We start from the raw sequence: 20,807 nt of genomic DNA, 5'->3' as shown, positions 1-20,807 counted from the left end.
ACGTAGAGGTCTGTTTGAGGGTTTGAGATAGGTTTATCTCTCTTTGGCAAGCGGGGCTACCGTTACACAGCTATTAGGCTTACAGCAAGCGTTACAGCAATTCTCTATAAGCGTTACAACAGAAGCTTTTATAAATTGGCATATATTCGTAAGGTAATACATTGCATATGTGGTCAATATTATACATATTAGGTATATTGTTAGGTTGTGAGGTTCACCTAGAGGTCAGCTTTGGTTCAGGGCCTCACTGCTCAGGCCCTAGTATTTCAACAACCTATTTATTTCCTTTATCAAAATGGAATCCATCTATCCACTCTGCTGTATGCATTTGTGAGCAAAGTGGGGAATGTTGGATATATGCTCTGTGTTTCTCTGTTAATGTTTTAGTTGTTGTTTGAAGTATACACAGTATTATCACTGCCATACAGAAGTACTGGAGCGAAGAATCAGAATAGTTTGGCTTGTTAACTGAAATTTTCTCAGAAGCAAACCAGTTTTGCTTAATTTTATATACCATTTGTAATTTCATGTAATATTACTAGACTGGAAAATTGGTAAAGAACACACTGTATATCCATTAGTCATGCTTGGTATTTTAAAAGAGAAAATAGTTCAGATTTGCAAATCCTTTACTAGGCTTTGCTGAGTAAAGATAAGAATTTTGCTTTAATATTCAAACTTGCATACTTTGGAATTACAGAAAACTTAGGTTTTGCTAAGCTAAAGGAAAACTTCCAATACTCTCTTTAGCTACGTCTGTTCCACCGCAAGAAGCTGTATCTGACTTTGGTTTATTATATTATTCTGCATCCTTCTCTCCTAGGACTGGATGAAAGCTCTGCAGATGTTTTGCAGTTTAAGAAAAACCAGTCCAGGAACATCAAATAAACGTCTACGTCAGGTGAAGCTGATATTACGGGGTTGGCAGAGGAGTGTTTTGTCTCCTCAACACAAAATTATACTGATAAATCTCAGCATTTTCCTTTCAACAGTAGTAAATCCTGTGTTAACTTACTTTCCTTTTTGGAGTTACGCAGTAGTAGCCTTGCAAAACTAACCAGAATAACTTACACTTTTTTTTATAATATCTACATACATAAAAAGTAAAATGGATTTAGCCAATCTGCACATGCTTTGCTAGATATTATTTTCTGACTACATTTGAGTAAAAGTGTAAAGAAGTCTGTGTTTGTATTGTCTTAACTTCTAAAATTTACTACATATGGGAAATGTTTTAAAAATCTGACAGACTTATCTGACATGTAAACAAAATCCTCATTTAACTAATATTATTCATTTTCAGTAACAAATCCATGCTGAACCATGCTTGTGGCTTAATTTCTCTCGGCCTCTTGAAAGTGCTGTGTTTGCCAGCATTTCCTCAGGGGCAGAGAGGACAGATAGTCATAAATGCCTAAGTCTGTAATGATTGGAGAATAAGAGGAAAATACATCAAGAATTTCCGATATTTTTGAATGTTAGGAACATTGAATGTAGTTGTTATAACAGATAGTGGAGAAAGGAATAAAATGGGATATTCTTCAGAACACACGACTGTTCTGTAGTTAACATTAAAGATATTTGGATACCAAATAAATGAACTAAATTGGATGACTTCAGAGATACAGTGGTAGGGGAAATTGGGGGCTTCAAGCTGCAAAAACAAAGCGAAAAGAGTGACAATCTGAAATAATTCTTTACTTCAAAAAGTGAAGAAAATGCTCATCCACATAAAGGAATAGAATGTAATGTGTGGCACAAGGGAACTTTATGCAATCTGATAGGAAAGCATAGAATAAGCTATTTACTTAAATCAAAGGCTGCCCCCTTGAATCAGAGCCATAAGTCGTCCATGGCTCTGATTCAAGGGGGCAGCCTTTGATTTAAGTAAAATTTTCTGTGTATAGAAAAGTTAGTATTTGCAAATCCTAATGCCTGAATGATAATTTTAAAAGAAGAAAACAAGATGCCTTAAAAACATGGGGCTGGAGATTTGTTTTCAGTAATTATTTGAGTTTCTCTTATTTTGTCACTGGTGCCTCTTAAAATGTTCTTCCATTATTTCTGTTCCTTGCTCTTTTTATTAGGAAATTTTACTTTTTGTTCAGTATTCACATATTAACATTAAGCTTTCGCACAGAGGATAAAAAATAATCCATTCATGTGTTTTGTATTTGTGTTTCAGCAACAGAAAGTAAATTTTGTGTCTTTTTTTTAGGTCAGCAGTCTTATTTTGCATGTAGAAGAAGCTCATACGCTCCCAGTAAAGCATTTTACTAATCCGTATTGTAACATCTACCTGAACAGTGTCCAGGTAGCAAAAACACACATCAGGGAAGGGCAGAACCCTGTTTGGTCAGAAGAATTTGTTTTTGAGTAAGTCTTAATCTTCTTAAATTACTGAATTTCACTTGTAAGTCGCAATGCATTTAAGATTCTTAACACTGTGTACTGTTTTGCATATGCTTTTTAAAAATACTGTATGTGTTAGCAACCTTTCAGCCAAATTTTGCATGGGCAGAATTTTCTGTAGGCACCTAAATACCTTTGTTAATGTGACTTCGGCCGATAATGTGAACTCAGGATTGAAACGAGTTTTAGAATAAGCCTAAATTCCAGACAAGTGTAGTATTAATTGAGGCTTTCTGTCTTTTTTTCCTAGTGATCTTTCATCTGATATTAATAGATTTGAGATAAGTCTTAGTAACAAAACAAAGAAAAGTAAGGATCCAGATATATGTAAGTATTTTTCTGTAAAAGATGCATATATATTGCAGCAACAGATACTTTGTTTTTTCATTACTCTTGACAAACATTGTCACAAGAGAGACAATTAAGTATATTTTTATGCTTACCATACTGCTGTGTTTGTATGTTTTAGATGTCTGGTACAATGACTGTTGCTTACCAAAAAGCAAAAGGAAGGAGAAGCTGTCAGCATTAGTCTGCTCCATAAACTGCTAAGTTCCACAGAGTTTTAAGCATGATTGCACAAAATTCCTTTTCAGGTTTTTTGTTGCTTCCTTTGAGAAAGAGAAAGGGAGAGAAGATATAGTTCTTTCACAATAATAATACTAATAAAAAAGACAAAACACAACAAAACAAAAACAAAAAAACCCAACAAAACAAACAAACAAAAAAACCAGCTGGATGGTGTCTGAACAAAATTTGCCTTGTTTCCTTTCCATTTTACCTCATCTACCCATTTAGCTTGTACCACTCCTGGGCTTTAACTTGAAGTTGCCTCAGTATCACTTTGAGTGGGAAAGGATCCATATTTTCTTCTGCCTTTTACAGAAGGTCCCAAGAATTTATTTCCCCCATGTTACCCAGACAGATGCTTCTTCAACTGTGGTTTTGTTTCTGTTCCAGCAAATTAACAAGCTCAGAAGACCTATTAGCTTTCTAGAAAATAAAGGGCTTGGTTTGAAGAATATGGATTTTAAGCTCTTCGATAGAAAAAATTGAATGTTTTGGGTTTTTTTTAAGTTTAGCTCTCTTCCCACACAACATGGTTTTTAGGGCTTTTTTTCTGTCATTCAAGGTATCGCAGTTTCCACCATACTTGTTCTGGATCAGCTTCAGCCCCCTGCATCCTCTTTGATGCCTGCAGGGAAGGACACCTTCCCCATCCCTCTCAAATTAGTTTCAAGAAGGTTTTTCTTCCATTGTGTTTAGAGCTCCCTTTTCCAAAGCCTGTCAGAGTATTTATCATCTATTGCAGTTGTTTTCGGTTTGTGTATATTGTGTTACAAGCCTGTTAAATATGCCTCAGTGCTAGATTCTTGATTTTCTTTTCTTTTCTTTTTTTTTTTTTTTGAGTTTTTTAGGGAAACCTTGACCAAAGTAAAAGAATTCCTACTCATTTTGAATACTTTTGCAGAACCTAATTAAATTTCAAACGTCATTCTCCTTCCTCTGACTAGAAAACCTTCTGCATAGCAGGAGGAAAAAGACACATTCTCTGGGACAGGCAAGAGGGCTTTAATTGCAGTTGTGACCTTGTTGTTTCAATGTTCTTTTACTCATTTGAGCTGGAAAGCTCATTTTCTATTTACACCAAAGCTTTGGTTAGTAGAAGAACCTTTAAAAGGATAATTCTTAAATGGCATAGTTCAGTAACTTCTTCAGAAGTGTTTTTGTGGTTTCCTTCTCTCTGTCCAGCTTAAGGAGATTGTGTTGGCTTTGGATGCATCCAGCTGATGGGAGATGATAGAAGGTTTCCTTGTCTAGGTCAGGAGGAGGATTGGCTGAGTTTCTTGATTGCAGTTAGGTACACTCTTACAGCATAACCCAACAGTCTTTTCATTCTGTGATAAGGATTTGACTAAGTCAACTTGAATGAACACATATCTCTCCCTACATCCCCAGCCCTATTAAATACATGAAGTGCAGGGGGAAAAAATGAGCTAAACTAGAGCTTATCTAACTTACATATGTGCTGTGTTGCCTGAATAACCCTTGAACTCTTAAAAAGCAAGAGAACTGTTAAATGTCGACTGCTATGAAGTGGCAGTCTGTGGAGCTGGTACTATTCATCTCCCCAGTTAATTGGATTAAGCCATCATTTCTGCTTGCTTTTCCCACCATGTAATGCAGATTGAAGGCCCAAAACTCTTGATTGGTCTTACTCATTTATTTCTTTCATCATAACACACACGTTAAATACCAAAATGATACCAGCATGAAGGCTATTTTTTCAGTATTTTATAATATTTACTGAGTTTTCAAGTCTTTTACTTGGAAGTTTGCATATTATGAGTATTCCATAATTATTAGTATTTTTGTTTTTAAAAAGTATTTCAAAGTCAGAAATAATACTAAACAGTATCAGTTCTATTTAAATTTGTATTTCTCTAAATGTAAATTGCATAAGGCTTTATTCAAATAAATATATATAATATGGCTTGAAAAAAATAAAGCCCTAGAATGTATTAGTAGCCTTCACCTGCTGCTAGTGCAAACTGTGATGCTCAGGTATGATTAGACAGCTGAATTAGTAAATCTCTCAGGACAGTAACACACAGCATTGAGCTGGAGTGGAAGTTCTGATTTGGTTTTGCACCATGGTAGTCTGTTAATTCCAAATTAGTTAGTGATGAAAAAAATTCATCTTGAAAAAGAAACATTTTTATAATGGAAGTGGTCTCCTCATGCAGGCAAGTCCATAAAGCAAAGTTATTAGCCAGTGTCTTTCCTTTCACACACAGTTATTATTTATAGACAAAGGTTGGTTTTGAAACTGATAGCTGAGTTTTTAGAAGGATGGGCTCTGCTAATGCGGCAGTGACTTGTGGCTGCAAATGGCAGAATTTAGTATATCTGTGTATTGAGCAATTTCCTCTTTGTCAAGATTTCAGATGGCTTTTATTCTGAATCAGTAATAGGAATTTTTTAAAGTTTTTTTTTGATGGCTCTGTTTTGTTCTGGCAAGGTTAGACAAGGGCTTCATAGTAAGGTTCATTTACACTCTGAGGACTGGAACAAACCTAAGTTTGAACCACATTTCACTTTGATTCCCATATTATAATTACTAATCTTGTTACTAAATATTATGCCCGAAGTTTCATTAGCAAATAAACCATTAAGAAACCTCACTCTTATATTTTTTTGTACTAGTACTCATCATGTAAAATATTGTGATTCTTTTTGGATCAAGATCATTGTCAAGAGAATTCTGATCTGTGTCTGGAGAGGAGAGATCAACTATTGTTTGTTCTGATGTTTTTCTGTATATTTGTTTCTCTTTAAAATGTGCTAGATTGCAAAGTGTAAATATCCTGATTTTTTCAACTAATAGCAGTTTCTTACTGAAGGTAGCCTACTAATTCAGTGTAAGCTGCTTATGGGGAAAAAAATTCTTGTTTCTTTAAAGTTATTGAATATAAATTATGATAGCAGCTGTTTTGCAGTCCTTGTATGGGTATTTCTGTTCTGACTTTTTTTTTTTTAACATCAAAGCAATATTACAGTACTTATAACTATGAAGTGCTACTATAACCACAGGCAAAAAAATTAAATAATCAGTTTATTCTAGATCTGGTATTTCATTCACTGTTCCTCTCACTAAGATATATGTGCCTTACATGGGCAAGCAAAATAAGAAGAAAAACGTGTTGCTTATTTGGGGGTACAGGAGCTTTGATGCTGAGTAGAAATATTCCAGGAAAGTCAATTGATTATCTGGTCTAAAGACAGAGTCCTAGCCACGTTGGTGATAAGTAACAGGTGATGATGAATTATTTTTCACACTACTTGAGAGATTTAAATGCATTAGCTTATATCAGTTTATGAACTCCAAAGAATATGAAATAGGCAACAGGAATGTTATAAACGGGATGTTTTTCTGTTCCAGTATCAAATGATATCCTGCTATGTATTGCAACATTGGGGCAATGGAAGGTCTGCTGGAACTGTTGGCAATTTCTGCAAGACAGTGTGGTGTACAGGGTTTGCATTAGTGTGGAAAACCCAAAAATCTTCGGGTTGAGGTTTTTTGGTTTTTTTAATGTGAGAAGCTTAAAAGCAGATCTAATTGTGAGGCATGGAAAGAAAGGGTGTTTGCTTGAATGATCCAGACTGATAGGAGTTGATTTTCATCATTATCTGGGCAGCAAGTTGCTTGGAAACACTTTTTTGTATAATTTGCATAAACTGTAAAGCCTTAACCTGGGAGTTAGGATAAAAGAAATACATACGGCAGTGTTTGGGAAAGCTATAGCAACACTCTAATAATAAATAGTAAGAAGTAACAAAGTGGTCAAGGAGCAGACCTGATGGTGGTATCAGCCCAAGGCTGGAAAGAGGACAATGAATTCTGAACACTGTCTACTTTTAGTTTCTGACTGCTACCTGGATTTGCAGGATAGCACTTTTTTACAAAGTTACATGTTACAAAGAAAACTGCGTCAATATCCGTGCGTCAATATCCGTACACATTTTTGAATGTGTAAATACATATGTATTAGTTACATAATGCTTTATATTTCTTCTTCAGTTTACAGGAGTCTGTTAAACCATTGAAGAAAGAATCTGTCAATATATTGATGGCAAAAATCTTGATTACTCTAATTAATACTCTTTTGCTGAAACAAGAAGATATGCTGAAAATAAACTTTTTTTTTTAATTCAACAGTAGCACTGTTTTGTTGGAGATAACTTACTTGAACAATGCTTTTTTTCCTTAAGTGTTTATGCGTTGCCAATTAAGCCGATTACAAAAAGGACATGCAACAGATGAATGGTTTCAACTCAGTTCACATGTACCACTAAAGGGTATTGAGCCAGGATCTTTGCGTGTTCGAGCACGGTATTCTATGGAGAAGATCATGCCAGAAGAGGAGTACAATGAGTTTAAAGAGGTATGAAGTTGTTTAACTTTCCTTGGTTTATCTGTCAAAACTCATTTTGTTGGTTGTTTGAGACAGATCTCAATAACACTGGTTGACATAATTAAGTAATATTTATAGTAACATCTATCTATCACTACAGATGTATGATACCAGTTTTTCCGAAGTTATTATATGTTAGGAGAAGCTTCTGAGTATTTTAAAATTCTGTTTTTGTTTCAGCTTATCCTCCAGAAAGAACTTCATGTAGTCTATGCCTTATCACATGTTTGTGGACAGGATAGAACACTGTTGGCTGGCATTTTATTGAAGATTTTTCTTCATGAAAAGCTTGAATCCTTGTTGTTACGAACACTAAATGACAGGGAGATAAGCATGGAAGGTACTACTCTAAATTCCACTGAAGTTTACTGAAACTCTGGGCAGGAGGGGTGGGAAGGGCTCCAGCATCTTCCTCTTCTTCTCTTCCTTTAGTTACAATGTATATCAAAGTGTAAACACAGCACATTTTTCCTCTGCTTTTCATTGCCTCCTTTTCTTTTCATTTTGCTGTCTCTTTTTTCAGATGAAGCTACTACCTTGTTTCGTGCCACCACTTTAGCAAGTACACTTATGGAGCAGTATATGAAAGCCACAGCAACAAGTTTTGTTCACCACGCACTGAAAGACTCTATATTAAAGATAATGGAGAGCAAGCAGTCCTGTGAGGTGATACCTTGAACTATGTTTTTAAACATTTGGTTTGCTGACACAATTACCTCCTGGTTCTTATGTTTTAGGCTTGCATTAAATATTAGCTTCAAAGACATGTGTTAGTCTCTCAAAACTAAAATTCATTTACATGAGAACTACAGGAACTGAATTCATTAGCAGAATTTTTTTTTCTAGATTTTGGAAAAATATTAATAGTATATAAGTTTTTAATTAAAATAATTTAAATTATTTATTCTTTGGTAATTGTAGACTGTTCTGTAGCAGTTACTGAATGTCCGAACCTAAGTAACTTCTAGTAAACTCAAGATACCATAGAAGTCAATGTCTAAACTTTAGTTTTAATTTAAAATTTCCTGATATTAAATGATTGTTATTGATCCTGAAACTGTTTTTAAAGTGACCCTCCTAACTTCTATGTTAACTTAATTGTTGAAAGTATAGGAGTCCTCAGAAATTTGCACTGAGAGACAGAAAGGTCATGCAGATGGATAACGGTGAATATCTGAGCTGTTGAAAGCCTAGTGCATTAGAACTTAAAACCATTGCTTCTTCACATTTCTTGACTAGCCATTGAAACAGACTTTGAGTTCTGTAAGAGATATGTACAGCAGCAGAATGTTTAATTTACTATGAAGTGTGTAATTCAGTGTGTAAAATTACTAAACTATATGTAGTTCTAGTTAGGAGAAGAAACATCATTGTTTTCTCTTTTTGTTTTAGTTAAATCCCTCAAAGTTAGAAAAAAATGAAGATGTAAACACTAATTTGGCACATCTACTCAGTATACTTTCAGAATTGGTGGAGAAAATATTCATGGCTGCGGAGATACTGCCTCCGTAAGTTTGCACTTTTTTGTTCAGATTTGTAATCGAAAATTCCTGTTTGTGTAAATTACATTGCACCTTAAAATTATGTTCTTACTGGTTCACCTTCTAATCAGTCATAAGTCTTTAGGGTTGCTGTATGCACACAGAGGAATATAGATGGGGGAAAAAAATAACACTTTCCAGGAATTAATAATGCTTTTTGCAAAAAGACTCTGGTTAGCGCATGTGCTTTCCTTTGAAGAAGAAGCTACTTACTAGACCCAAGAGGTCAGGGAAAGAAGAATAATAAAAATAATCAAGCTCATATTTCCATAAAAAGGTAGAAGATAGCAGTAGTTAGCATACAATTGTGTATACTTAAGTTGATTACAAATTCTTTCCAGTCCTCCTCCTCTGAGAAAGAGATGGAATTACTAACAGCATAATAAGAATACAGGCAGGTAGTAGTAGAATTACACCGTGCTATGTCTGCTTCTGTCTGCAAGGGAAATGCACAGTGTATGGGGTGTTTTTCCTTTTTTTTTTAATTGCTAAAATAACCTGTGTTCATAGTTTAGATTTAAGCATCTAATAAAAAGTGGATAATACTAACAATTTCCTTTCACTGTGTCGTTAGCTTTTAAAGTATACAAAATCCTAAATTTTGAGATGGCAGAGTAGCACAGAAGTGTTTCTTTTGTGTTAGTGCTGACTAGGTTAGCATTAAAAGTTGCACTCCTTCTAAGTATATGATGTAGCTCTCAACATTTTCTGAAATACACTGCAATTTTCCTGTTTTTTTTCATGGGAGAGGACTGTTGCTGTGGTTGCTTAACTTTTAAACACCTAACTCTCATATATGGAAAGAATAGTAGTTTAGTTAAGAACAGAAAAAAAATTTAAAAAATTGTCTTTTTGAAAAGGAAATAATACTTAAGAAAGAGGAAACACACATTTAATGCACATGTGAATAATCACTGAATTGCATATAGAATTGTGTATTACTGAAGGCTTTTCCTTGCCATTTATAAATCTACTTTTTAATATAAATTCAGAAATTTAGAAATAGACTTTATTAATTTATTAACTTATAAATTAACTCAAAGTTAATTTAAAGTTTACATACAAATTATAAGCATAGAATTGATAATAGCTCCATATCAAGTAGGAGGCTGGTCTAGATACTTTCTGACTAGCTTTTTTGATTCTTTAAGTTTAATTGAATGAGTAATTAGCTATTATTTTTGCAGGACATTGAGGTATATTTATGGGTGCCTACAGAAGTCAGTTCAAAACAAGTGGCCAGCTAATACCACCATGAGAACCAGAGTTGTTAGGTAAGTTATTTGTCACTTTCTTCTGAAAATAATCTTTTCAAGTCTTGTTAAAGACATACTTCAGTGTGCTGATCTGTGTTTCTTTCAGTGACAAAACTGTATAGTACTTAAATAGGGTACAATAGCATTTAAGATATTTACGATGCTGAGGCATGATATCCATATAAAGGATTATGAGCTTGCTAGATTCTTAACATGTCCTTAGAGCCTTGCACAAATAAGTTGATGTAGGAGAGAGGTCAGTATTGCTTTACTTAATAGTTTTAACTTTGAATTTACTTGCTTTTTGTGAAGTTTTACAAACTAATCTATAATAGCGATTTCCTTTTTCATGCTGGGAAAGAAAAACTTCTCTCAAAGCAATGGTTAATCTTTGTGATACCTGTAGAGAGCAGTGACCTCTGAAGATCACGGTCCTGTCATTATACCATCTGTAAGGACTGTGCCTTACCCAGGGACTCTTAGGTAGTTGTGTTAATTGCTGAGGAAATCTTACATGGTTTAAGATGCCCTTTAAAATGACGATCCAACATGGTAAGGAATCTATACCTTCTTATAAAGACAATTGGACTGTTAGATTTCACTGAGGTACTACCTGCATTGGGATATGCTGTTTTCTGCATCAGAGAAGGCTCCTGGTCACTAGTGTTGGGCTGCCGGTTCTGATCATGCTGAATCAATGCTCTGTGGTGGTTTCTGAAAATACATAATTCCATGCCGTCCCAGTTTTGTTTCATTTCTCTGCTCCAGCCCAATCATGTTGAAACATTTTAGAGCTCCTCTAAATATATTGCAGGAGGTTACTGAACATGGCACCTCTGAACTTGCACCAGCCACAAAAACTCCAATGTACGTTCATAAACCAATGCAACACACAGGTTGTTCCTCTTAACACTGTCCATTGCCAATGCAGGTCAAACAAAAATCGTTGACAAAGATGTGGTCTTGACACTGTTTTTCTAAATGCTGCTGGGGTTTTAAGAGTATCAGAGCCACATCTTTCTTTTTCTGTGGTGTCTGGCACTTGTATCATTTCCTGACTCCCATGGAGAGAGTCCTTCAGAGGATTTGTCTTTGGTTTGTGTTTATCATTTTGACACCAGAAGCCTTATGTCATCCAGGGTACTGTGCAGGGGTGTTGCCTTCAAATGGAGGCTGCTCTTACTGTGAGAGCCCTCTTGCTTCAGGGGGCTAACCTACTGGAAGGCTGTAGAGCTCAGCAGTGAATGCCATATCGCTTGCTGTTCCTCCCCAGCTCCAGAGAGAACTGTGTGGCTTTCCTTACTGGACATAGCTTGCATTCAGGGTTTTCCAGAGGTCTCCACTAGACACTATAGATACTGCATCCCTTGCTCTTTTGATGTTTTCATAAGTGGATACCAGTGATTTCTCTCTAGTTTTACCACCTTCAGTGATGATTATTATCTTTTATTGTACTATTTTTGTTGAGGAATGATTAAATATTCAGAGGCAGACAGTTTTTAGATGATCTTCCCTACTATTTCAGTCAGAAGGTGCTGCCATTTCTCTGTGGTTGTAAAACCCCCAAGTAGATATTGACTCATTCTTAATTTAGGCAAGTTGACCAGGGTAAGAAGCACGAGATCTTCTGTGTCAGCCAGATACATGCTAGATTCATATCTCATTGGACTTCAGTTTTGGGCACTTCAAAAGAGGCATTGCTGTATATGCTGTGATTTCAAAATTACGTCTTTCCTCATAGCTTTAAATTAGCACAACAGAAAATACTTTAGCTTCACATACAGCCAAGAACTGTTATCTCACTAGTCTGTAATTCCTAGTTCTTGGAGAAGTTAGAAAAATCTCTAACAGTATATATTAGGTGTCTTGGATATATGAAAGGTGCACTAACCTCACTATTGTGTGTGTCATTTTCAAGTAATATGGACATTACCATCTCTATGTACAGGCAAGATAGTGTAAGGTCCCCTTCCTTATTTTGTAAGTGGTCGGGCTTTAGTATTGCTGTAGTGAAAACCAGTCTCCTGATAGTGTCCAAGCACTCCAAACAAAATTAAAGATGATTTACATTGCTTTAGTTGGTCGATATGTCCATGATTCATTGTATAGCAATTAGCCAGAATTGAGGTTAACCTGAGGTGGATGTTTTTTACTTCTGCTGTTAACAGTGAGGTAGATTTTTCTCATGCTGCTGGAGGCTCTTCTACTTTTCTGTTGAATGAGTTCCTAGTTCTGCAGTCAAAACAGAGCACTTTTTTTTTTCCAGCTTTCTAGATGGCAGCAATTACTTTGTGGAGGAAAGCAGCAGATCCCTTACTATTTTTCTGCTCTAGCATCCTGTCATCAGGATACAGATTGTCTTAAGCTGATCTAAGGATGTGTTGATGCCAAAAGAGAGGTTCCCTTTGCCCGCCCGCTCCTGCGCTCCTCCTTACATTGGCTTGGGGGAGCAGGTGGCTGCAGGATGGATGCCTTGCTGTAGCAAACAACGGAAAACCTTTGGGAGGACAGAGACCAGGGGCTCCTCCTTTCTGAAGCCAGTGTGGTCTGAGGTTGGCTTCAGTGTAACTTTACAATTAAGTTCTTCCCACATGGTTTCAACAGTTCACCTTAACTGGGAAATCAAGATATGGCTACTCTTTCAGCTTTTATCATAGTTGAAGTCACGGTGTGATAGTCTTAATTTGTTAATGTATTAATAGATTGCAGGCAGGTTGGTTGGTACCTCTCTCAAAAAGATAACTCACTAACTTGAATCCTTAAAGACTACACAATTTTACATTAATTCTCTAATTTTATTGAACAAAATCCAATTTTCTTCCCATTTCAGTGGCTTTGTTTTTCTTCGACTGATTTGTCCTGCTATCCTGAACCCAAGGATGTTTAATATCATCTCAGGTGACTATATGCTTCAGACTGAATTCATACTTTATACAGTAGCAGGCATGCAATTACTGTAGTGTCTAATGTAGCAAAATACAAAGGTTTTTTTTGAATGCTGTGTTGAAAGTCATGTTATCCATGTCACTTGACTGACTTTCTCCATAAGTTAGACAACATAAAGGTTAGACTGTAGTTATCCCTAATGTCTTAAAGTCAAGAAATTAACATTCACTCTGGTATTTAATAATACAATTTTGAGTTAAAGTCTATCAATGTGGAATATATTCTAGCACTGTGAAAAATATAAGTGTGTGATCTTAAGATATCACTTTGAGTACAATGCAATGGCAAAGTTAATGTCTGAAATTCAGTGGTATCTCTTAAATGAACAAGATTTATAAAGTTGAAAGTGTGTCTGCAGAGCTTGAAACACATTTATCCACCTAGAAAATTATCCTTGATTAACTTGTTAAAAAATCCTGCTTAGATAGCTTCCAGCCATTGGACAGGTCTTTACTTTGACTCATTGAGGAGAGTCAATCTCGAATACAGAATCTTCTAAATGAGACAGAGAAGAGGGGTGGTGTTTAGGAAGGGTAGGTTTTGCAGAGTTGAGATGGTAATCTTGGCTGACTTAAAGGCCATATATAAGAGAGATGTCATGGGCTTGCCTAAATGAATGTTGTCACTGTGTAAAGTCTTACCCCGTTTTTTGATGCTGCCTTGATAGACTGCATCTATAGTAGTTAACTAAAACAGCAACAGGGAACATTCCTGTTTGGAAGAACAGGATTGCAGCATTGCTGTACTGGGCTGTGGCACAGTGCTGGCTGGTATCAGATAGCAGTCTCCAAACAGCTTCTAGGGGTGACAGGGACCACATCTGACATCCCAAAGTTAAAATACTTGGACATCAGAGTTGCTTAGGTTTAAAAGTTTGAATATGTTATGCATCATCTTTGTTTTCCATTTTTTATTTGGCAAAGATCACCCCCAGCTAGAGAGCATTTAGTTGCACTAGCCATTGTTCCTCCTCCTTCCCTCCTTAGAAGTTTCTTGATTTTTGCCACTAAAATGCCGATTTAGAAATAGAAGGGAATTGGAAATCTGATTCAGAAAAGTTTTTCTTTTTTTTTCTTTTTTCATAGACAGTTTTTAGGGCAATGTAGCATGTTTTCTATCACTTCTCTTTAAGCTATACTACATGAGAAGGGCTGTGTCAAACATAAAGTTCCTTTCTCTCACTCAGTAATCATTTCCAGACATGCTTTGGAGAAGGTGAGAAACATGTCCTGCTACACAGTGACCCTTTCTTTAGGATTATATTATCTTCAGGTAAATTGCAAGTTAGGAACCTCGTGAGTTGAGTTGCACTGTGACTGCAGCTGTAAAAAGTTACCTGTAAGTTTGAGTAATCCCTTTAAAGCTCGACTGTCAGTGTTAATGTCCTGCTCATGTACATCCAGCTAATATTCTTCAGTACGGCCAACGTAAACTTAGACTCTGTGTAGGGCTTTTAGAGCTGCTCAAAGAAAGGGATGAAGCAGTCCTTCTTTTGGGGAAAAGCTTCCAATATACCTTCGTCCCATAACAGGGAAAAAGGTATTCTGAAGGCTGGGTGTATAGGTACAGTTCTACATCAACAGCAATCCTATCACCTCAAAAACTGTGACTGAAAAAAAATTTGCTTCAAAAGTTAAATTCTTTGCTTCAAGCATCTCAAGTTTTTTTAAGAAGTTCACTTCTTTCGATTAGTTGTCCTAAGCTGAAGTTACAGATTCCAAGGCTACTAATGTTTTCGAGCATTGCTGCTTCAAAGGCTTGTATTGTACGAGGCACTAGATATGATCGACAACTGACATTCGTTGCACAGTTCAGCTATGCAAGAAAAATTATAACTTATTTTTCAATGGATTTTGGAAGGGGAGGGAAGAAAGAACAACAAAAGATGCACGTAGGCAATAAAGAACATATGTCATTCTTATGAAGAATTAGAAAATTTAGAGCTTATATAATAACCATGTAATTTTTGGAACAGTTCAAACCTGACTTTCAACCTGGTCATTTATCATAACTGGAGGGAAAAATAATTTTGTAAGATACTCCTGGGTAATATCATTTGTTGGAAAAGGAAGTTTTAGCTAAGTGGTTAATGTAAAGTGTTGGAAGTGTAATGTTGAGTACAGCATGTGACTATCATTTCATGGAAATAAAAAGCCACGACTGCATGTAATGTTTACTCTGTTTTCCTGGTGCCAGTAACTTAAAGTATAATATGTTTAACTTGTCAGAGTCCACTTAGTGGGTATACACAAATAAGAAAACAAGTAAACTTGGCTTTTTTAAAAATTCAAAAAGTAAATTAATTTTTTCTTATTCTAACAACAAATAATCCTCCTTTCAACAGAACTGTTTCATTTTTGTGAAAATTATTCTTAACTTCAGCTAATGCTTACTCACACACCTTTATTTTGCATACTTGTTCTGTATGCAGCTATTACAGAAAAGCAGATGTTCATACTAATATATTTTTGTGGATGTTACTAAAGTAACTTGGTGAAGTTTTACTTCACAAAGTGACATCTTCCACATGCAGTTCTATTATAATATTAAAAATATTTTATTTCATTAAAAAAAAATCAATTGTAGAAGAGTGACTGGTGTTAGTTTTAAATGGAATGGTCAGTAACTCTCTACTTTGTATTCCTGACAGATTCTCCTTCCCCCACTGCTGCAAGAACGCTGACGCTGGTCGCCAAGTCTGTGCAGAATTTAGCAAATCTGGTTGAATTTGGAGCTAAGGTGAATATGATTTTACACACACAGAAAGCCTATAACTACACTTCCAGTACATTTTCATATTCCTGTTTAATACACAAAAATAAGTTTTTTGTCTTCTTGTGCAAAGCCTGATAACATCACCTGTTTGTCCTCATCAGCAAGGAAGCCTTGTTACTGCAATTTATTCTGTCCTCCTCATTTAGAGCTAAACATGGTATTGATCTGAACTAGGGCAGTAGATAAAGTCTGGCGAAAATTGGGAAGAGGAGCCATACTCATTTGAGAGGAAGTGATCTAGAAACTCTTATTAATGACTTGGTACATCCCATGAAGATTTTGAGTCTTGGTAGTACAAACACCAGCAATGATACGTTAAAGTAATAGATGAATGAATTACCATACCAGTAAGTATTAGAGTGTTATGCAACAACATATTGATGCTATGAGAACACAGATAAACTCAGCAAGCCTTTGTTTCAAAGACAACAGTGAAAGTATGTGGAGCATTCTTTTTTCCATTTGCAACAGAAAAGGTAGCAGTGATACTTCAGTATATCCTGTGTTAGGATGGAGAAGTGGGAGGGGAAAGGCAGGCAGCCATGCCACTACAGCAAAAGTGTCCATGATGGTAAATGGCATGTTTTCTTTTGGAATATCCTTATCAAAAAGACAACAGAGAATCGCTAGAGCAAGACTCTGTGATGGGAAGAAATCAGAAGGATAAATATTCTACCTTAAATAATGGACGGGAATGTCTTTTTTGCATTTCCATTGATTATTTGATGTCAAATGGGAGGCATCTTTCAGTAATTAGAGTATCATAGAATAGTTTGGGTTGGAAGGGACTTTCAAAGGTCATCTAGTGCAACCGCCCCTGCAGGCAGCAGGGACATCTTCAACTAGATCAGGTTGTTCACAGTCCCATCCAGCCTGACGCTGAATGTTTCCAGGGATGGGGCATCTACCACGACTCTGGAAAACCTGTTCCAGTGTTTCACTGTCCTCATTGTAAAAAATGTCTTTCTTGTATCTGGTCTGAATGTACCCTCTTTTATTTTAAAACCACTACCCCTTGTCCTATTGCAACAGGCCCTAGTAAAAAGTTTGTCTCCATCTTTCTTATAAGCCCCCTTTAAGAACTGAAAGGCAGCCTTAAGGTCTCTCTGGAGCCTTCTCTTCTCCAGGCTGAACAACCCCAACTCTCTCAGCCTGTCCTCGTATGGGAGGTGCTCCAGCCCTCTGACCACCTTCATGGCCTCCTGGACCCATTCCAACACGTCTGTGTCCTTCCTGTGCTGAGGATCCTAGAGCTGGATGCAGCACTGTGGGGGGGGAGGGTCTCACAAGACCAGAGTAGAGGGGGAGAATCCCCTCCCTCAACCTGCTGGTCACGCTGCTTTTGATGCAGCCCAGGACACAGTTGGATGACACAGTGGGCTTTCTGGGCTGCAAGTTCACATTGCTGGGTCATGTTGAGTTTTTCATCAACCAGCACCCCCAAGTCCTTCTCCTCAGGGCTGTTCTCAATCCCTTCATCTCCCAGCCTGTATTGATACTGGGGGTTGCTCTGGCCAAGGTGCAGGACCTTGCATTTGCCCTTGTTGAATGTCATGAAGTTCACATGGGCCCACTTCTGCAGCTTGTCCAAATTCCTCTGGATGGCATGCTATCCTTCAGGCGTGCCAACCGCACCACTCAGCTTGGTGTCATCTGCAAACTTGCTGAGGGTACACAATCCCACTGTCTGCCACTGATGAAGATATTAAACAGTACTGGTCCCAGTGTGGACCCCTGGAGAACACCACTTGCCACTGATCTCCATCTGGACGTTGAGCACTACCCTCTGGATGCAACCATCCAACCAGTTCCTCTTCTGTTGTCCACTGATGTAGTCACTCAATCATAGAAGGCCACTAGATTGGTCAGGCAAGACCTGCCACTGGTGAAGTCACGCTGGTTGTCTTGAATCACCTCCCTGTCCTCCACATGCCTTAGCGTAGCTTCTAGGAGGATCTGTTTTGTGATGTTTCCAGGCACAGAGGTGAGTCTGACAGGCTGGTAGGTCCCAGGGTCCTCCTTTCTACCCTTTTAAAAATGGGTGCGATGTTTACCTTTTTCCAGTCATGGGGGACTTCACCTGGCTGCCAGGACTTTTCCAATATCATGGAGAGTGGCTTGGCAACTACACCAATATTGGCATGCTTCTGTACACAACCTTGAAATGCATTCCACACACATGTTCTGTCTCTATATACTAATTCACTTTCAAATGGAGACTAATCAGTCCTAAATTACCACTTTGGTACAGATTATCCAATTCGGACACAAATTAAGAACTGTCAACCTCTGACTCTTCCCACCTCCCCCACTTTCACTCTGCATTTACTCCTTAGATCGGTGTTTTTTGTGCTAGAGCACTTCAGCACACCCCTCCTATTTGTACTCATTTTCATATTGTTAGACATAACTAATAATGGAAATCAGGTGTACATATTGCACTAAAAAGCCCCAGCTTTCAATAAAGTTTCTATTATAACACTAAGAATGCCAGCAACAACTGGTCTGTCTCAGTTCCCAGGCTGAAACATGATTGAAAAAGAAATCTGTTGACTTAAGCATAATGAACATTACTTCAGGCTGGCATTAAAAAGTTATTTGTCTGACACACATAACTTGCAATGTAAGTCTTAATGAAAGAAGAAGGAAGACACTTGTTCCTCATTATACCTTTGAAAGTAGAGCCTTTGTTCATTGCAACTAGGTATTGAGAGACGTTAATCTTAGTGCATATTCATGTCAGTATGCATTTATAAGCAAATTTCTGGAGATTCTGAATCTTCTGAATATAAAATATTGAATACTGCAGTCTTCTGACTGGTTGCACACCAGGTATTAGAAATTAACTTGACATCACCCCAGATGATACTCTTGTTTTGCAGTGTCATCTGACTGCTCTGTGTTTGTTCACTTCAAGTATGACAGTTATCCTGGCATTGATTTGTTCTAATGAATACTTTTAAAAATTACTAGGAGCCGTATATGGAAGGGGTCAACCCATTCATCAAGAGCAACAAACATCGCATGATCATGTTCTTGGATGAACTTGGGGTAAGTGGTTAAAAAAAATCATTACTGGAGGTTACATAGCAACATTGTAAATGAAAATTTTTTACACTTCCTATTAACTAGCTCAAAAATGCATCAGCTCCCACGTAATTTTGAATGCTTGCAACTGAATAAATGTTTTATGCATGTTTAGCAACTGCAGATGGCTGGACGGTCATATGGAACTAAAACCATCAAATGTCATCTTAGACTTTATTCGTTTAGTGCCTCTGTAGATGTGAGAAGCTCAAACAGATTTTATACCTATGAAGATGAGAAATTTTTGGACAAAAATACAAATCTTTAAAAATATTTTTTTAAACAAAAATTCTTATATAGAATTTGTCATATGGTTCTGACCAGAGATTGAAATTATTTTTTTGCTTTAAAAAATATAGATTGAACTTCAGTTATGCATTACCAAATGTGTCACTGCATGTATTCCAAGTACTGTAGTTTGAAAGTGAACTGCGGTTAGTGTGTTCTTTTAAACTGTTACTGTTTTGTGCATGATAGCTGTAACAGGAGTTAGGACTATATATATGTGTACTTCTAAGCCAAGAATTAATTTTAAAAAACAAGATGAAAAAAATGTGCAAAGCTTCCTGAACTGATCCTTTAAAAGTGACCTAGAAGACATCACAGAATATAAAATAAAAAAAAGGAGTGTGGCATTTGGCTAGGTTGCCATATGTCACCTTCTTCTGGTTAAATTGCAACTTCCGGGTTGTGGGACTGGTGGGAGATGTGGTGGTTGGAGGCTGTCTTGGGCTTAGTGACCATGAAATGATAGAGTTCTCGATCCTTGGTGAAGTAAGGAGGGGTGCCAGTAAAACCACTAACATGGACTTCCGAAGGGCAGACTTTAGGTTGTTTAGGATGCTGGTTGGGAGAGTCCCTTGGGAGACGGTCCTGAAGGGCAAGGGGGCCGAGGAAAGCTGGACATTCCTCAAGAGGGTGGGTTTAAAAGCACAGGAACAGGCTGTCCCCATCTGTAGAAAGACAAAGTGGCAGAGAAGACGACCAGCCTGGCTAAACAGAGAGCTTTTCCTGGGACTCGGGAAGAAAGGAGAGTCTACAATCTTTGGAAGAAGGGTCAGGCAACCAAAAAAAAAAAGAGTACAGGGCTCTTGCCAGGCAAAAGCCCAACTAGAACTCAACCTGGCTGCAGTGGTAAAAGACAAAAAATGTTTTACAAATACATTAACAAAAGGAGAGCTTTGGAGAATCTCCATCTCTTGTTGGATGCAGGAGGGAACGTCACCAAGGGCTAGGAAAACGCTGAGGTGCTTCATGCCCTCTTTGCCTCAGTCTTCAATAGTCAGACTAGTTATCCTCAGGGTATTCAACTCCCTGAGCTGGCAGGCAGGGATAAAAAGAGAATAACCTTCCCACAGTCCAGGAGGAAGCAGTTAATGACCTGCTACACCACCTGGACACACACAAGTCTTTGGGGCCAGATGGGATCCACCCAAGAGTACTGAGGGAGCTGGCAGGGGAGCTTGCCAAGCCACTCTCCATCATTTATCAACAGTCCTGGCTAACAGGGGAGGTCCCAGAAGACTGGAAACTTGCCAGTGTGACACCCATCTACACGAAGGGCCGTAAGGCAGACCCGGGGAACTAGAGGCCTGTCAGCTTGACCTCTGTACCGGGGAAGATTATGGAACAGCTCATCTTGAGTGTGCTCACATGGCATGTATAGGACAACTAGGGGATCAAGCCCAGCCAGCATGGGTTCATGAAAGGAAGGTCATGCTTGACCAATCTGATCGCCTTCCATGACCAGGTGACCCGCCTAGTGGATGAGGTAAAGGCCATGGATGTCATCTACTTGGACTTTAGCAAGG

The 20,807-nt window shown here is 37.5% G+C and overlaps 1 protein-coding gene across 1 annotated transcript in view; it reads left to right on the top strand.

Moving 5' to 3' along the window:
* RASA1 (RAS p21 protein activator (GTPase activating protein) 1) overlaps positions 1-20,807 on the top strand; it is a gene marked incomplete at its 5' end in the record, with an annotated part of 47,612 nt that overhangs the window by 23,429 nt on the left and 3,376 nt on the right. Inside the window, 11 exons of the mRNA XM_010082857.1 lie at positions 824-901; positions 2,219-2,376; positions 2,663-2,739; positions 7,189-7,361; positions 7,572-7,731; positions 7,915-8,057; positions 8,784-8,899; positions 10,120-10,206; positions 13,019-13,086; positions 15,785-15,873; positions 18,883-18,960. Coding sequence (XP_010081159.1) covers positions 824-901; positions 2,219-2,376; positions 2,663-2,739; positions 7,189-7,361; positions 7,572-7,731; positions 7,915-8,057; positions 8,784-8,899; positions 10,120-10,206; positions 13,019-13,086; positions 15,785-15,873; positions 18,883-18,960 — 1,227 coding nt within the window. The remainder of the gene's footprint in view (positions 1-823; positions 902-2,218; positions 2,377-2,662; positions 2,740-7,188; positions 7,362-7,571; positions 7,732-7,914; positions 8,058-8,783; positions 8,900-10,119; positions 10,207-13,018; positions 13,087-15,784; positions 15,874-18,882; positions 18,961-20,807) is intronic.

The sequence above is a fragment of the Pterocles gutturalis genome, unplaced genomic scaffold (assembly GCF_000699245.1).
Source record: "Pterocles gutturalis isolate BGI_N339 unplaced genomic scaffold, ASM69924v1 scaffold7370, whole genome shotgun sequence".
NCBI lineage: Eukaryota > Metazoa > Chordata > Aves > Pterocliformes > Pteroclidae > Pterocles > Pterocles gutturalis.
This window is presented reverse-complemented; position numbering and strand designations above follow the sequence as displayed.